The 18,812-nt window shown below is 46.7% G+C and overlaps 1 protein-coding gene across 1 annotated transcript in view; it reads right to left on the bottom strand.

Annotated features, from left to right (window-relative positions):
* Positions 1–1,829: 1,829 nt before the first annotated feature.
* LOC134342684 (transcription factor E2F1-like) overlaps positions 1,830–18,812 on the bottom strand; it is a 57,029-nt gene continuing 40,046 nt past the window's right edge. The window contains exons 4-7 of the mRNA XM_063041103.1: positions 12,529–12,687; positions 9,738–9,852; positions 5,090–5,306; positions 1,830–3,006 (exon numbers count right to left, since the gene is read on the bottom strand). Coding sequence (XP_062897173.1) covers positions 2,768–3,006; positions 5,090–5,306; positions 9,738–9,852; positions 12,529–12,687 — 730 coding nt within the window. The 3' untranslated portion in view covers positions 1,830–2,767. The remainder of the gene's footprint in view (positions 3,007–5,089; positions 5,307–9,737; positions 9,853–12,528; positions 12,688–18,812) is intronic.

Below are 18,812 nucleotides of genomic sequence, written 5' to 3' on the forward strand. Positions count from 1 at the left end.
GGGACAGGCTCTCCGAAGTAGTCCACTACACCAAGAGGGTTCAGGACCAATGAGATCCCTCTGCTGAAATACATCAAGGGGTCAAGATGAAACAGCTGCCTGCAGGAATGCAGATAGACTTCTCTGCCATCATGCTGGAACTCTGAAATTAAGTGGCCCTGATGGGCCGATTGGTCAACCCAGGTTCTGGGCTGAAATACCACTGCAACACAAAATCAGCACCACTTGCCAGAACAGCAGGACGTTTCACCCCTCCACCTTGACCTCCAACCCACTTCAATCTAAACACCTCAGCCACAGACTGCTAAGCAAGTGGTCACACTGCCCCTCAGCACTGTCAGTCTTCGGGGTAGTGGGAAAATGAGGAGCGGGATGGAGAAGGGGCTAATCTGCCACCAAGGGAGTCAGTATTAGGAGCACTCATGTGGTAGAGAGGCAGGTAGTGGGGAAGGTGAGTGATGTAGAAACGGGGATCCAAGTCACAGCACGGCTACACAGAACCGGATTTCAGCAAACTCACAGCCTCTCACACAGAACTCCAAAGTTTGCAAAGTGTAAAAGGGAGATCTGGGGTTAAAGTGGTACACGGACAGTCAGTATGGAGAGGGGTGTGGGGGGAGATCTGGGGTTGAAGTGGTACACGGACAGTCAGTATTGGAGAGGGGTGTGAGGGGGAGATCTGGGGTTGAAGTGGTACACGGACAGTCAGTATGGAGAGGGGTGTGGGGGGAGATCTGGGGTTGAAGTGGTACACGGACAGTCAGTATGGAGAGGGGTGTGAGGGGGAGATCTGGGGTTAAAGTGGTACACGGACAGTCAGTATGGAGAGGGGTGTGAGGGGGAGATCTGGGGTTGAAGTGGTACACGGACAGTCAGTACGGAGAGGGGTGTGAGGGGGAGGTCTGGGGTTGAAGTGGTACACAGACAGTCAGTACGGAGAGGGGTGTGAGGTGGAGGTCTGGGGTTGAAGTGGTACACGGACAGTCAGTATGGAGAGGGGTGTGGGGGGAGATCTGGGGTTGAAGTGGTACACGGACAGTCAGTATGGAGAGGGGTGTGGGGGGAGATCTGGGGTTGAAGTGGTACACGGACAGTCAGTATGGAGAGGGGTGTGGGGGGAGATCTGGGGTTGAAATGGTACACGGACAGTCAGTACGGAGAGGGGTGTGGGGGGAGATCTGGGGTTGAAGTGGTACACGGACAGTCAGTATGGAGAGGGGTGTGAGGGAGAGATCTGGGGTTGAAGTGGTACACGGACAGTCAGTATGGAGAGGGGTGTGGGGGGAGATCTGGGGTTGAAGTGGTACACGGACAGTCAGTATGGAGAGGGGTGTGAGGGAGAGATCTGGGGTTGAAGTGGTACACGGACAGTCAGTACGGAGAGGGGTGTGGGGGGAGATCTGGGGTTGAAGTGGTACACGGACAGTCAGTATGGAGAGGGGTGTGAGGGGGAGATCTGGGGTTGAAGTGGTACACGGACAGTCAGTATGGAGAGGGGTGTGAGGGGGAGATCTGGGGTTGAAGTGGTACACGGACAGTCAGTACGGAGAGGGGTGTGGGGGGAGATCTGGGGTTGAAGTGGTACACGGACAGTCAGTATGGAGAGGGGTGTGAGGGAGAGATCTGGGGTTGAAGTGGTACACGGACAGTCAGTATGGAGAGGGGTGTGGGGGGAGATCTGGGGTTGAAGTGGTACACGGACAGTCAGTATGGAGAGGGGTGTGAGGGAGAGATCTGGGGTTGAAGTGGTACACGGACAGTCAGTACGGAGAGGGGTGTGGGGGGAGATCTGGGGTTGAAGTGGTACACGGACAGTCAGTATGGAGAGGGGTGTGAGGGGGAGATCTGGGGTTGAAGTGGTACACGGACAGTCAGTATGGAGAGGGGTGTGAGGGGGAGATCTGGGGTTGAAGTGGTACATGGACAGTCAGTACGGAGAGGGGTGTGAGGGGGAGGTCTGGGGTTGAAGTGGTACACAGACAGTCAGTACGGAGAGGGGTGTGAGGTGGAGGTCTGGGGTTGAAGTGGTATGGGCAGTCATTGAACTCAGCAGCTCTGAATCTACTTTCCATCACACTCCCTGCAAGCCCGTACTCTCCAACTCACACCTCACATGATTGGCGCCAGTGGTACGGAGCAGGAACTGAACCTGCTTCCAGAGGGTGGGTGGTGCCAAAACCCATCACCCTCCCTGCATCCACCAGCCACTCCCACCTCCCTTCCATGCCAGTGTTGGAAAGAGCAAGGTTTTTAGCTGTCAAAATCAAATCAAGCCGTTCTGTGCAAAGCAACAAAGACTGCTAGGAGAGCTGGGAGGCGGAGAAAGTGCTTAGCATAACAGAGTCAGAGCTCAAGATACTCCTGCTGTGGACTGAAGGTGCTTCTGCAGCACTGCTGCGTTAACCTGTGTGGGGTTGGGGCCAAAACACTGGGGAAGGGAGAGGAAAGCAGGGCGCAAGGGCCCAAAATATTCCCCACAGATGGAGGAAGCTTAGGGAATTGTCTCCCTTGTATGCAGGGGACGGCTGAACACCAGCTGGAAATAATCGCCCACGTCTCCAAATCCCTCCACGGCAGCCTGGTTCTGACCAGCACAGAACAAGAGATGGTCATCCTCGAGAAATCTACCTGCAACTTGGATCGATCGAGTCAGAGGCAGTGAGGGGGTGAGGGAGGAGAACGGTGGGGGAGGAGGGGAGACAGTGTCAAATACTCCAAGCACAGGGGCAACACAGAACCGGATTTCAGCAAACCCACAGCCTCTCACTCAGAACTCCAAGTTTTGCAAAGTGTCGAAGTTGCAGTCAAACAACTCGCTGATGCCCTCGCCCTCGTCCAACCCGAAGTGGTAGTCCTGAAGCAGCGGGGGGGAGAGGTTGATGAACGTGTCGTCAAATGGGAGGGAGGGAAGGATGTCTTCAGGCTGCTGCAGGAGGGAGGCAGCGGAGGTCAAAGGTGAGAGGTTAATGTCCACCAATGCTGGAGGCGAAGTGCCAAGATGCGTCTCTGTGAAGACACAACATTAGGCGTCAGTGCACAGTCAGACCTCCACCCACCCCACCCCCAACAACCAAAAGGGAAATCAGGTTAAGCCAAAAGAAAAGACACAACACTGCGTGGTTACAACCAAACTGAAATGCAAACTAATCAGGAAAAACGGAAATAAAGACACCTCTGAGTCAGTACCTGGGGTGAAGGTTGGTCTAAACCTTTGCACTGCAGAGACCCATCAGTGAGATGAAGATTTGCATAATTTGCAATTGTCAAACAAGACATTCTTATAAATAAAAGGCAGGCACTTCTTTCATAGTGTTAGGGATGCCATAGGAGGTCTGCAGGAATGCCTGAAGTCCTACAGTAGCAGGTTCAGGAATAGTTACTTCCATTCAACCATTCAGTTAATGAACTAACCTGCACAACTTTCATCACTCCCTTAGTACAGCAACTGTATGAACACTTGGCACTAAAATGAACAATTTTTGTGCTAATTGCTTTTCTCTCAGGCAACAGGCCCTTCCGGCCCAATGAGCCTGTGCTGCGCAATTACACCCATGTGACCAACTAACCTCTTTAGAATGTGGGAGGAAATCCGAGCACCAGGAGCAAACCCACACGGTCACGGGGGAGCACACAAATTCAGAGACGGCAGCGGGATTTGAACCGGAGACCCACATGGTCACGGGGGAGCGCACAAACTCAGAGACAGCAGCGGGATTTGAACCGGAGACCCACATGGTCACGGGGGAGCGCACAAACTCAGAGACGGCAGCGGGATTTGAACCGGAGACCCACATGGTCAGGGGGGGAGCGCACAAACTCAGAGACGGCAGCGGGATTTGAACCGGAGACCCACACGGTCACGGGGGAGCGCACAAACTCAGAGCTGGCAGCGGGATTTGAACCGGCGTAGCTGGCACTCTATGAAGTGTTATGCTAACTGCTACACTATGGCGCAGCCCTGAATTTTGTACAATTCATGTTTTCCTTGTGAATGCAGTGTATCTAATGAACTGTGCCTGTGATGCTGTTTGAAAGTAAGTTTTTCACTAACTGGTACATAGGATAAACTTTGACCTTGAAAATTAAAACATTTAGACCTTAAGATATAGGAGCAGAATTAGGCCATTTGGCCCATCGAGTCTGCTCCACCATTTCATCATGGCTGATCCATTTTCCCTCTCAGCCCCAATCTCCTGCCTTCTCCCCGTATCCCTTCATGTCGTGACTAATCAAGAATCTATCAAACACTGTCTTAAATATACCCAATGACTTGGCCTCCACAACTGCCTGTGGCAACGAATTCCATAGATTCATCACCCTTTTGCCCTAGACTTCCCTACCATAGGAAACATCCTCTCCACATCCACTATCTAAATCCTTCAGACTTCGATAGGTTTCAATGAGGTTCCCCCAAACTCATTCTTCTGAATTCCAGTGAGTACAGGCCCAGAGCCATCAATCAGTTCTCAGATGTTAACCCTTTCGTTCCCAGAACCTCCTCTGAATCCTCTCCAATGTCAGCACATCCTTTCTTAGATAAAGGGCCTAAAAACTGCTCACAATGCTCCAACTGCGGCCTCACCAGTGCCTTATAAAGCTTCAGAGTTACATCCTTGCTTTTATATTCTAGTCCTCTCGAAATGAATGCTAAAACTTGCTTTGCTTTCCTCACCACCAACACAACCAGCAAATTAACCTTTAGGGAATCCTGCACAAGGAGTCCCAAGTCCCTTTGCTCCTCAGATTCTTAAATTTTCTCTCCATCTAGAAAATAGTCCACATTTTTGTTTCTTCTACCAAAGTGCATGACCATATACTTCCCAACTCTGCATTCCACCTGCCACTTATTTGCCCATTTTCCTAATCTGTCCAAGTCCTTCTGCACCCTCTGTTTCCTCAAAACTACCTGCCCCTCCACCTACCTTCATATCAAAATATTGCCAAATATTTGTCTGTGAGGGGTCAGATGAAATACCCAAGTGCTTCATTTGAAGGACACCATGTCTAGAGTGCAGCACTCCCTCAGTAAAACATGCAGACTTCTTTCTATAAAGAACAAAGTGATTGAGGAGCAGAAAAGTGCACAAACCCTGGTCTTGACAGGACGATGGCAAGAGGGTCGTGCCCTGGGAAGTGCTTCCTGGTGGTTCCTGATGGGTGAGCTTGCAGAAGCTGCCCGTCTTGATGGGGCTGACTTTCACAGGGCTGCCGAGTGTCTTCACGGGACTACAGGAGCCTGAGCTGCTCTCAGGACAGAGGAACACATCCACTGGGCCCTTGCTGCTTTGCAATGAAATCTGCAGTGCCTACAGATGAAGGCACACCCACAAGGTTAAAAAACAGCCATAAAGCAATACAGCATAGAAAAAGGCCCCTCAGCCCATCTAGATGGTGCTGAACTGTTATTCTGCCTAGTCCCATAGACCCGCACCTAGACCCCAACCCTCCACACCCAACCTCACCCCCCATCCATCCATTTACCCATGCAAAACGATTTAATTTATTTAATTTATTTATTTTTTGGTTGATTTGATTGGTTGAGATACAGCACAGAATAGCCCTTCCAGCCCTTCAAGACACGCCGCCCAGTAATCCCCCAATTTAACCCTGGCCTAATCACTGGACAATTTACAATGACCAATTAACCTAGCAACCAGTCTTGTCTTTGGGCTGTGGGAGGAAACCGGAGCACCCACGGAAATACTCGCAGTCTCGGGAAGAACATACAAGCTCCCGGGTCACTGGTACTGTAAAGCATTGCGCTAACCACAACGCTGCCAGGCCACTTCACAAACTTCTCGTAAAGATTCCAACTGAACTTCCGTCCTCCACTTCCGCTGGCAGCTTGTTCCACACTCTCACCACCTTCTGAGTGAAGTAGTTCACCTTTCACCCTCAACCTATGACCTCTGGTTCTGCTCTCACCCAACACCCATATTCTGCAATCTGTTGCTACTACATCATGGAGGTGGTACAGGAGCCTGAAGAAACACACTCAACTGAAGGTGGAGAGTCTCTATTGGTTGAGTTAAAAAAATGGCAAGGGTAAAAGGACCCCAATGACAGTTGTATACAGGCCTCCAAACAGCAGCCGGAATGTGGATTACAAATTACAGCAGGATATAGGAAAGGCATGTCAGAAGGACAATGTCATGATAATCATTGGGGATTTTAACATGAAAGTGGATTGGGACAACCAGGTCAGTACTGGACCTCAAGAGAGAGAATTTGTGCAATGTCTAAAGGATGGCTTTTTAGAACAGCTTGCTGTTGTGCCCACTAGGGGATTGGCTGTGCTGGATTGGGTGTTGGGTAATGATTTGGTGGTGATAAGAGAGCTTAGGGTTAAGGAACCCTTATGGAATAGTGATCACAATATGATCACGTTCACATTGAAATTTGAGAGGGAAAAAATAAAACCCAATGTGTTGGTATTTCAGTGGAATAAAGGAAATTACAATGGCATGAGAGGGGAACTGGCCAAAGTTGACTGGAAAGGGACATTTGCAGGAAAGTCAGCAGAGCAGCAATGGCTGGAGTTTCTGCAAAAAATGAGGGAAGTGCAAGACAGATATATTCCAAATAAGAAGAAATTTTCAAACAGAAGAAGGACACTACCGTGGCTGACAAGTGAAGTCACAGCCAAAGTAAAAGCAAAAGAGAGAGCATACAAGGAAGCCAGAGCTAGTGGGAAGATAGAGGATTGGGGAGTTTTTAAAAACTTGCAGAAGAAAACTGAGGTCATTCAGCAGGAAAAGATGAATTATGAGAGGAAGCTGATGAGTAATATCAAAGAAGATACTAAAAGCTTTTTTAAGTATATAAAGGGTAAAAGAGAGTCGAGGCTTGATATAGGACCAATACAAAATGATGCTGGAGATATTGTAATAAGAGATGCAGAGATGGCAGAGGAACTGAACGTGTATTTTGCATCAGTCTTCACAGTGGAAGATGTTTGCAGTATACCGTACATTCAAGAGTGTCAGGGAAGTGAAGTTTGTGCAGTGAAAATTACGACACAGAAGGTGCTCAGGAAGCTTAATGGTCTGAGGGTGGATAAGTCTCCTGGACCTGATGGAATGCACCCTCGGGTTCTGAAGGAAGTAGCTGGGGAGATTGCGGAGGTGTTAACGATGATCTTTCAAGAATCAATAGATTCTGGCATTGTACCAGATGACTGGAAAATTGCAAATGTTACTCCACTATTTAAGAATGGTGGGAGGTAGCAGAAAGGAAGCTATAGACCTGTTAGCCTGACATCAGTGGTTGGGAAGTTGTTGGAATCAATTGTTAGGGATGAGATTACGGAGTACCTGGAGGCACATGACAAGATAGGCCAAAGCCAGCATGGATTCCTGAAAGGAAGATCCTGCCTGACAAACCTACTGCAATTTTTTGAGGAAGTTACAAGCAGCGTAGACAAAGTAGATGTGGTGTACTTGGATTTTCAGAAGGCCTTTGACAAGGTGCCACACATGAGGCTGCTTAGCAAGATAAGAGCCCATGGGATTACAAGGAAGTTACAAGCGTGGGTGGAGCATTGGCTGGTCGGCAGAAAACAGGAAGTGGGAATAAAGGGATCCTATTCTGGCTGGTTGCCGGTTACCAGTGGAGTTCCACAGGGATCAGTGTTGGGACCGCTGCTTTTTACGATGTATGTCAATGATTTGGACTACTATGAATGGATTTGTGGATAAACTTGCTGATGATACAAAGATAAGTGGAGGAGCGGGTAGTGTTGAGGAAACGAGAGCCTGCAGAGAGACTTAGATAATTTGGGGGAATGGGCAAAGAAGTAGCAAATGAAATATAATGTTGGAAAATGTATGGTCATGCGCTTTGGTGGAAGAAATAAACAGGCAGACTATTATTTAGATGGGGAGAGAATTCAAAATGCAGAGAACGTACTTGGGAGTCCTTGTGCAAGATACCCTAAAGGTTAACCTCCAGGTTGAGTCAGTTGTGAAGAAGGCGAATGCAATGTTGGCATTCGTTTCTAGAGGTATGGAATATAAGAGCAGGGATGTGATGTTGAGGCTCTATAAGGCACTCGTGAGACCACACGGAGTATTGTGTGCAATTTGGGGCTCCTTATTTTAGAAAGGATATACTGACATTGGAGAGGGTTCAGAGAAGATTCACGAGAATGATTCCAGGAATGAAAGGGTTACTGTATGAGGAACATCTGGCAGTTCTTGGGCTGTATTCCCTGGAGTTCAGGAGAATGAGTGGGGATCTCACAGAAACATTCTGAATGTTAAAAGGTCTGAACAGATTAGATATGGCAAAGTTATTTCCCATGGTAGGGGATTCTAGGACAAGGGGGCACGACTTCAGGATTAAAGGACGTCCATTTAGAACAGAGATGCAGAGAAATTACTTTAGTCAAAGGGTGGTAAATCTGTGGAATTTGTTGCCATGAGTGGCTGTGGAGGCCAAGTCATTGGGTGTATTTAAGGCAGAGATAGATAAGTTCTTGATTAGCCAGGGCATCAAAGGCCGGAGGAACTTAGCAACTTCTATGGAGCAAAAGGAACAGTTGAAATTTCAGGCCAAGATTCTTCATCGGGTCATAATATAGGATCAGTATACAAAAGTTTGAGCAAATGCATGCAAGCCTTTTCCCCTGAAATTGGGTGAGAATGAACTAGAAGTCATTGGTTTAGAATGAAAGGTGAAATAGTTAAGGGGAACTGGATTGGGGTCTTCACTCAGAGGATGGTGCCCTCCAATGAGCATATCTACACGAAGCACTGTTGCAGGAAAGCAGCTTCCATTATCAGGGACCCACACCACCAAGGTTGTGCTCTCTTCTTGCTGCTACCATCAGGAGTGACACCATCAGGTTCAGGTACAGTTATTACCCCTGAACCATCAGTCTCCTGAACCAGAGGGGATAACTTCACTTGCCCCATTGTTGAGATGTTCCCACAACCAATAGACTTACTTTCAAGGACTCTCCATCTCATGTTTTCAATGTCCATTGCTTGCTTGTTTGTTTGTTTGTTTATTATTTCTTTATTTTTGTACCTGCAGTTTGTTGTCCTTTGCATACTGGTTGAATATGCAGTCTTTCATTAATTCTACTGTGGTTATTATTCTGTTATGGATTTATTGAGTATATTCACGGGAAAATGAATCTCAGGGTTGTATATGGTGACATATATGCACTTTGATGATAAACTTATTTTGAATTTTGAATGTGGAATGAGCTACCAGTGGAATTGGTAGATGCAGGTTCAGTTGTAAGTTTTAAGAGGAATTTGGATAAGCACATGGATGAGAGGGACATGGAGGGGCTATGGTCCAGGTGCAGGTAGTTAAAAGACCGTTTGTGGCCCTAAATGGTGGAGAGGGTGGAAGTGTAGGGGCAGATGTTGCACTTGTCAAACTTGTAGGGATGAATACCATGAGTAAGATCAGAGGGAAATGACGAGCGGACAAAGGAGTCACATAGAAAATGATCCCTATGGAAAACGGAGGGAGTAGGGAGTGGGAGGAAAGATCTCTTTCCTTAATTGCTTGATTCCTGACTCCCTTTTCCTTCAACACTACCAGTACTTCTTTAAAATTGGCAATTGTTAAATTAACTTATTTCAACAAAACCAATGCTTGCAGGACTTTTCTCCAAGATATCTGGAGACAGCTTAACCACATCAGAGAGCCGGCCACCTCTGTGAGGAGGAATTTGGCTCTGTGTCAAGTTCAGCTCCGTGCACACCATTACTGGGCCTTACCTCACTTGGATCAGTCACTTGCAGCTTAGTATCCGCAGGAGCTTTAATCACCATCACCATCTCTTCAGACAAGTCCTCGATGCTGCGCAAGTCTTGGCAGGTTACATAAGCAAACGTGCAATAAACAAAGGTTAAGGAACATTTTTAGACTGCAAGAACCAGGCAGGTGACATCAGAGACGCGTTCCCAAATTCCAACAGAGCAGCTGGTATTCCTTAATTCAAATAATGAAATTAAATTTAAATTAAAAAGGTGATATCAGTAATGGCTGTCACAAACTACTGAGCTGCTGAAAAACCCTCATTAAATATACAGTATAGCAGGATAGCACAGGGACAGGGCTTTCAGCTAAGCATGTCCATGCTGGCCACAACTGCATCTAAACTAATCTCCTCTACCCTCTGTTCCTCTATTCCCTGTCTATCTAAACCTTTCTTTATCAGTACTATCATATCCTCTTTTTTTTTTACCATTTCCAGGATAATCAGTGCATTCCAGGCACCTACCAGCTCTGTGTAAAAAAACATCTGCCTTACAGATTGCCTTCAAACTTGCCCTCTCTCACATTTTAGTACTTAGTATTTCCACTCTGATGAAAAAGACCGATTGTCTGCCTTACCTAGGCCTCTCATAACTTTAAATACTTCAGCCCTCCAATGTTCCACCGTAAACAATCCAAATACTAATTTGACTTAACAACAGCAACCAGCTTTCAGACCTGAGTGTGGATAGTGGATTAAATTCAAAATGCAGCTCGGAGCAGTAAATTGAAGACCAGGAAACACCCAAATGACTGAGATATCTGCATGTTCATGAAAGCAATAAACATCCCATTGCATCAATGGGACTCAGATGTCAGCACTAAGAGTCAATTATAGACCAGGAGACACCCAAAAGACTGAGATATCTGCATATGCATGAATGTAATCAACACTCCTTTGCAGTAACTAACACTCATTTTGGGTACATTGGTGGGAAGATCTAGTCATTTAAAAACTACATGCAAGTTGAAAGAAGCATTGTGAGGGCATTGTAATGATAGAAACCTTTGATTTTTAACACATAAAAATGTGCTCTAATGTTGGATCAAGGAGTGACTCAAAAGGCTGTCAGCTTGTGTTTGTTTCCTAAATAAAGACTTTAATGACTTCTTATCTACCAGCTGAGAGTCTGGTGACTTCATTCAACAACAAACCCCGGCAATACCTGGTGAAACTCTGCTGCACTGTCTCCAAATCGTCCACATCCTTCCTGCATTGCAACAACTAGAAATGCACACCACAGTCCCACTGTGACCTAACTGAAGTTTTATTCGGCTGTATCGTGACACACCGACCTTTACACTCAATGCCTGACCAATGAAGGCAAGCATGCTGCATGCCTTCCTTACACCCTTTCCACTCGCGTTGCCATATTCCGGGAGCTGTAGAATTTCACCTTAATATTCCTCTGCATGTCAGTGCGCTTAAGGATCCTGGCATCCCTTAGATTTGAACTAGTGAAATGCACTACCTCAAGCTTGTCTGGATTAAACTCCATCTGGCATTCCTCTGCCAAAATCTCCAACCGATCCACATCCTGCTCTGTCCGTTCCTATCTGCAGCTTGTATTCTCATACCACCCATACATGTTAAATCAGACCTCCTGCATTTCATCCAATCACGTACACATATTACAAATCAACAGCGTCTTGGGATGGGAATACAACATTGCTGCCCCCAACCCTCATGATGGCTGAAGCTTAACTCAGCTCTGAAATAGCCAGCAGGCCACACAGTTCATTAGACGTGGCCAACACCATCAACAGCCTGTGGACAATTAAACTAATGAAATATATTATCCTGCAGGTCTTGTTAAGACCACACAATCAATACACCACCATAATTACACCCAGCGGTACAAGGCTACAGAGGTTAAACTGCAGGTAGCGTAGTGGTTAGCATGATGCTATTACGGCTTGAGGCGTTCTGGAGTTTAGAGTTCAATTCTGGCGCAGTCTGTAAGGAGTTCGTACGTTCCCTCTGTAAACTGCGTAGGTTTCCTCCAGGTGTTCCTGTTTCCTCCCACAGTCCAAAGACATAACGGTTAGTAGGTCAATTGGTCATTGTAAATTGTGTGTGGTTAGGCTAGTGTTAAAAAGGTGGGCTGCTGGGCTGCTGGGCAGCTCGGGGCATCGGGCCAGAAGGGCCTGTTCTGTGCTGTCTCTCTCAATCGGGGTTGCCATCCTGTTTATGCCATGGACTAAAACCATTAAGCAAGGGGTCCGTGGAGCCCAGGTTAGGAACCCCTGCTCTAAATAAATAAGTTAGGACTAGAAAATAGAGCTCAGGGCCATTAGTCCAATGAGATGAACTCAAACCCCAATGCAACAGCTAGTGAATTTCAACGCAAGCAATTATATACATTTATTAAAAGAAAGGGTAGCCATGACATCAGGGATGTGACCAAAACTTATTTGGTTCAGAAATACCCTTCTTGCAAATGATATGTGACTCCACACATCTCAAAACGATTGAGTCCTTAGCTTGGGGACAAATAGGTAGGGACAGGCAGTAAATACTGGCAGTACCAGCAATGCCCACCTCGTGCAAGTAGATAAAACAATATCCAAAGATCTGTTTTACAACAAGAAGTCCCAAGGACTACTCTTGGATCTGCTTTCATTGGAGTCTCACCCCAACATGTGGAGCATCGACATTGGGGTTAGATCAGTGATAAACCCAGACAGCAGCACAAAGCGCATGGTATTTGCAGCTAATGAAGCTCTGGCTCTGGTCTAGGGGAAGGATATCTCTGGCTCTCCGCATCCTCGGTCAGTAGTTTGAGCTGTAGAGTGCAGCTCTGGATCAGTTCCTCCAGCTTGCGATCGCTGTCATCCAGCTCAGCTAATTCCTTCACCAGCGCCTGGTACCGGGCAGACATGTCACCATCCAGGAACTGGCTCCCTCCCCTGGAGAGGAAGAGAACAGTGGAGAGATGCCACAGGAGTAGCGGGCAGCGGCGGAAACTAATCGGGGGGGGGTCGGTCCCAAGTCACGCCCATTTCAGGAGCCGCAAGGTTATGTGGCAGCTCTATAAAACTGTTTAGACCACACTTGGAGTATTGTGTTCAGATCTGGTCCCCTCATTAGAGAAAGCATGTGGAAGATCTGGAGAGGATACAGGGGAGATTTACCAGGATGTTTCCCAGGTTAGAGATAATGCCTTGTGAGGAGAGGTTACACAGGCTAGCGGTTTTCTCTTTGGACTGAAGGAAGTGACTGTATAGAGGTGTACGAGATAAGAGGCAAGAGTGGACAAGCCAGAGACTTTTTTTTAAACCAGGTTGGAAATGGCTAGCACAAGTGGGCATAACTTTAAGGTGATTGGAGGAATCTTTAGGGGGAGTGTTAGAGGTAGCAAATCATAAGCACAAAAGATTCTGCAGATGTTAACCCAGGGTTTTAAAAGACTCAGAGTGGTAGGTGCATGGAACATGCTCTCAGGAGCAGTGATAAGAGGCAGATACATTAGGGACGTTTAAGAAAGCCACAGATAAGCACGTGGATGAAAGGAAATTGGATGGCTGTGGGGGAGGGAAGGGCTGGACTGATCTTAGAGTAGGTTAAAAGTTTAGGTTAAGAGCCTGTATTGAGCTATAATTTTCTTTTCTTTTTGGCGTGTGCCTGTGTGCGTGCGCGTCTGTGTGTGTGTGTCTGCGTGTGCATGCGTCCATGATGTCTTTTACATGGCTTTTACAAGGCACAGAGCGAGAGAGAGACTGTGTGGCGTGCCACTCCCCACACAGACATTTTCGCAGTATTTTCCCTTTTTTTTACGAGGTTGAATTGCGATCTTGACACTCAACCTGGCATGGATGGAAAGTGTACTCGGGAGCGGACCCGACTAGTATCGAACACAGGAACCTCCGCTCCCGGGTCCACCGCCGATGTCGTTGTGCCACCAGCTGGCCCGAGCTATAATTTTCTATGTCTGAGAGAAGCTAAACATCATTACCTCCCAGTCTTACCTCACCTCACACAACATCTATCCAACACATTCAAACAGACCAATAAAACCCAGTTACACCGGCTTGTCAGGAAACACACTTCGACAGCAACATGCGTGAAATGTTGAAAATGGCCATTCAAGATAGGCCTCATCTCTGGATTCCCCAAGCAAGAGAGGAACCATTACTATGATAAAGGTGAACTCTTTATCTCACAATCCAGCCCGTCGTAACACTTTGTTTACCTGCGGTGCACATTCCCTGAAACAGTAACACTATTGTATATTCTGCATTCTGTCACTATCGTCCTTTTGTATTTCCTCAAAGTTCAAAGAAAATTTATTACCAAAGTACATATATATAAATGTGGATGTATGTAAACATGTGTGTGTTATATATGTACGAGAGAGCGAGAGGTGTGTATGTGTGCATAAATATATGTGTTTATGTGTATGTGTATGTGTTTATCACTGACATATGTCTTGAAAATTTGTTGTTTTGTTGCATCAGTGTAGAGCAAGATAAAAATTACTTTAAGTCACAATAGAAAATAAATTAAATAATGCAAATGAGGAAATGCGAAGTAGTATTCCAGTTCCCATACACCTTCACCAACCCCCCCACCCCACCTCAGGACAGCCTTAAAGCTCTCCGCTACTTTCTGGTCACCTGACCCAAACAACTGCCCTCCACCACCGCTCTCCTCCGTCTGGCAGAATTGGTCCTCATTGTCAATAATTTCTCCTTCAACTCCTCCCACTTCCTTCAAACTAAAGGTGTAGCCATGGGCACTCGCTTGGGTCCCAGCTATGCCTGCCTTTTTGTTGGCTACATGGAACAACCTATGTTCCAAGCCTGTACCCTAATTGCTGCCCAACTCTTTACGTCAACAACTGCACTGTTTCTGCTTCCTGCACCCACACTGAGCTCACTGACTTCACTTTTGCCACTGACTTCCACCCTGTCCTCAAATTTGTCTGGTCCACTTCCAATGCCTCCCTCCCCTTTCTTGATCTCTGTCTCTATCTCTGGAGACAGTCTATCTACTGATACTGATCTACTGATAAAGAAGGCAAGACAGCGGCTATACTTTATTAGGAGTTTGAAGCGATTTGGCATGTCAACAAATACACTCAAAAACTTCTATAGTTGTACAATGGAGAGCATTCTGACAGGCTACATCACTGTCTGGTATGGAGGGGCTACTGCACAGGACCGAAAGAAGCTGCAGAAGGTTGTAAATCTAGTCAGCTCCATCTTGGGTACTAGCCTACAAAGTACCCAGGCCACCTTCAGGGAGCGGTGTCTCAAAAAGGCAGTGTCCATTATTAAGGACCCCCAGCACCCAGGGTATGTCATTTTCTCACTGTTACCATCAGGGAGGAGGTACAGAGACCTGAAGGCACACACTCGGCGATTCAGGAACAGCTTCTTCCCCTCTGCCATCCAATTCCTAAATGGACATTGAAGCTTTGGACACTGCCTCACTTTTTAAAAAAATATGCAGTATTTCTGTTTTTGCACCTTTAAAAAATCTATTCAATGTACATAATTGATTTACTTGTTTGTTTATTACATTTTATTTTATTTTTTTTCTCTCTCTGCTAGATCATGTATTGCATTGAACTGCTGCTGCTAAGTTAACAAATTGCACATCACATGCCAGTGATGATAAACCTGATTCTGATATCTTTCATAAACCCACTGATTCCCACAGCTACCAGGACTTCCCATCCTGTCACTTGTGAAAATGCCAGTCCCATCTCTCAGCATCTGCTCTCAGGACGAGGCTTTTCATTCCAGAACTAAGGAGATATCCTCCTTCTTCAAAGAAAGGGGTTTCTTTCCTCCACTCTCGACGCTGCCCTCAGCCGCATCTCTTTCTTTTGTACACATCTACCCTCACCGCATCCTCCTGCCACCACACCAAGGATGGGGTTCCTCTTGTCCTCATCTACCACCCACTAGCCTCCATGTCCAGCACCTAGTTCAGCGTAATTTCTGCCATCTCCAACGGGATCCTGCCACCAAGAGCATCTTTCCCTCTGCCCCCCCCAACACTTTCCACAGGGATCATTCCCTACACTACTCCCTTGTCCACTCGTCTCTCCCCACTGATCTCAGTCCTTTCAGGTGAGCCTGTTGGGATCATCTACTGTATCCAGTGCTCCTGGTGTAGCCTCCTGTATATCGGTGAGATGCAACATAGATTGGGAGACCGCTTCGCCAGAAAAATCAAGATTTCCTGATAGCCATCCATTTCAATTCTACTTCCCATTCCCATTCCAAAACGTCAATCCATGGCCTCCTCTACAGCCACAATGAGGCCACACTCAGGTTGGAGGAGCAACACCTTATGTTCTGTCTGGGCAGGCTCCAACCTGATGGCATGAACATCAATTTCTCAAACCTCCGGTAATTGCCCCACCCCCTCACCGTTCCCCAATCCTGTTTCCCTCTCTCACTTTATCTCCTTACCTGCCCATCACCTCCCTCTGGTGCTCCTCCTCCTCCCCTTTCTTCCATGGTCTCCTGTCCTCTCCTATCAGATTCCCCCTCTCCCAGACCTTTATCTGTTTCACCAATCTACTTCCCAGCTCTTTACTTCACCTCTCCCCTTCCTGTTTCACCTATCACATAGTAATTCTTCCTCCCCTCTCCCACCTGCTTACACTGACTTCTCCCTTTCCTTTCCAGTCCTGAAAAATGGTCTGGGCCTGAAACCTCATCTGTTTATTCATTTCCATAGATGCTGCCTGGCCTGTTGAGTTCCTCCAGCATTTTGTGTGAGCGTTGCTTTGGATTTCCAGCATCTGCCGATTTGCTCCTGTTAGTATTCACTGACAGCCCAGAGATCTGCTGGCAGAGGGATAGAAGCTGTACCTAAAATATTGAGTGTGCATCTTCAGCCTGGCTCCCAAGCTCTGGTCTTCCCTTCTCAAGTCTCTCTCTTTCTTCTAAAAACCCACTGCTTTAAAATCAAACTACAGCTCATCTGCCTCAGATCTTCTCAGTGTGGCAACACCCTCCAGCTCATTAAGGAATGGACAACAAGCCACATCCAAAGCACACAGTGGCTCAGGTCACCATGGGAAATTTCAAAGGAAATTTATTATCGAAGTATGTACACGTCACCCTGAGATTCATTTTCTTGCAGGCATTCAGTAGAGCAAAGAAATACAATAGGTCAATGAAAAGTTGGACAAACAACAGGAGGCCTGGACAAATAACCAATGATCGGCTGGTGGCGCAGTGAGATCAGCGCCGGGCTCGAGAACGGAGGTTCCCGAGTTCGATCCAGTGACAGACCGCCCCCGTGCGTGCTCTCCATCCGCGCCGGGTCGATGTCGAACTCACAACTCGGCCTCGTAAAATAATACTGCGAAATGTCTATGCGAGGAGTGGCGTCCCACACAGCCTTTCGAACTGCGCCTTGTAAGGCATGAAAATGCCCCACACTGGCCTCTCGGGTCTGAGTCGACGTCATCATCATCACCAATGCGCAAAAGAAGACAAACTGTGCAGGCAGACAGACAGATAAGTAATACCAGGAACATGAGTTGTAGAGTCCGGAAAGCAAGTCCATAGGTTGTGAAATCAGTTCAGAAGACTAAAGAATAGAAACCACCTGTAAGGAAGATGACTAAGCAGATCCCCACCCCCTCCAAAGACAATAACACAGAAGCCGTAGGTTACTAGTTTGGTAAGCACAGGGTTAGGACAGAGCACGCACAATGGCGCAATCCTTGCAAGAAAGACACTTCTGCTTTTACTCAGGAAGCACTCGATCAATTTGCTCTTACACTGCCAGAAGTGTGTCTGTTTTCATACCCACAGTGGTGCTCCTATCGCAAAACAACAACCCCATTTCACAACACAAGTGATTCTGCAGATGCTGGAAGTGCACACACTAAACACACACTAAATGCTGGAAGAACTCAGCAGATCGGGCAGCAGCTATGGAGCAAAATAAAACAGTCAATGTTTTGGGCCAAGACCCTTCTTCAGGACTAGAAAGGAAGAGAGAAGATGCCTGAATAAAAGGGTGGAGGAAAGAGGAGGTAGGACTAGCTAGAAGGTGATAGGTGAAATCAGGTAGGTGAGAAAGGTAAAGGGCTGGAGAAGAAGGAATCTGATAGAAGGGAGAGTGGACCATAAGAGAAAGGGAAGGAGGAGGGAACCCAGGGGGAAGCAATAGGCAGGTGAGAAGAGGTAGAAGGTCAGAGTAGGGAATAGAGGATGGGGAGATTTTTTTTAAAACGGGAAAGAGTAATCAATATTCATGCCATCAGGTTAGAGGCTACCCAGATGAACACTAAGGTGCTGCTTCTCCACCTTGAGTGGAAGCCATGGACTGACATGTTGGAAAAGGAATGGGAATCGGAATTAAAATGTTTGACCACCAGGAAGCCCCGCTTGTGGCAGATGCGGCAGAGGTGTTTGACAAAGCACCTCCCATTTATACGTCTGAGAAGAGCACAAGCCGCCCCAGATAGTGAAAGGATTCCATTTCTACAAAGGTCCGTCCATTCGGTAATCCTATCCACGAGTCAGAAAATATACCGAAACCACTCGATATGGTAACCATACCTCCACAACAGTGCTGTAATGAATGGTGTCCATGAGATCCATTTAACATAAACATTTACTCATTTAGAGCATTGTTTATCTGTCTGTCCTTTATTAGGTAGTTTTTCATAACTGCTATCGTATTTCTTTATTTTCTTGAAAATGCCTCAAGTCCCAAACCAGCAGGAACTGTTATTTCCCCTTCAATTGATCAGGGTCCTGAACCAACATGGATAACTTCACTCACCTCAACACTTAACTGATTCTACAACCTACTGTTTCACTTTCAAAGACTCTACAACTCATGCTTTCAATATTATTTATTATTATGATTGAATTTGCACAGATCGTCTTCTTTTGGTTGTTGTCAGTCTTTCTTTGTATGTAGTTTTTCACTGATTATATTGTATTTGTTTGTTCTACTCTGAATGCTTCCTAGAAAATGGATCCCAAGGTAGCTTATGGTGCTAGGTAGGTCCAAGGTAGCTCGGGTGCCTGAGACTTTTGCACAGTACTGT

The sequence above is a fragment of the Mobula hypostoma genome, chromosome 2 (assembly GCF_963921235.1).
Source record: "Mobula hypostoma chromosome 2, sMobHyp1.1, whole genome shotgun sequence".
NCBI classification, from domain to species: domain Eukaryota; kingdom Metazoa; phylum Chordata; class Chondrichthyes; order Myliobatiformes; family Myliobatidae; genus Mobula; species Mobula hypostoma.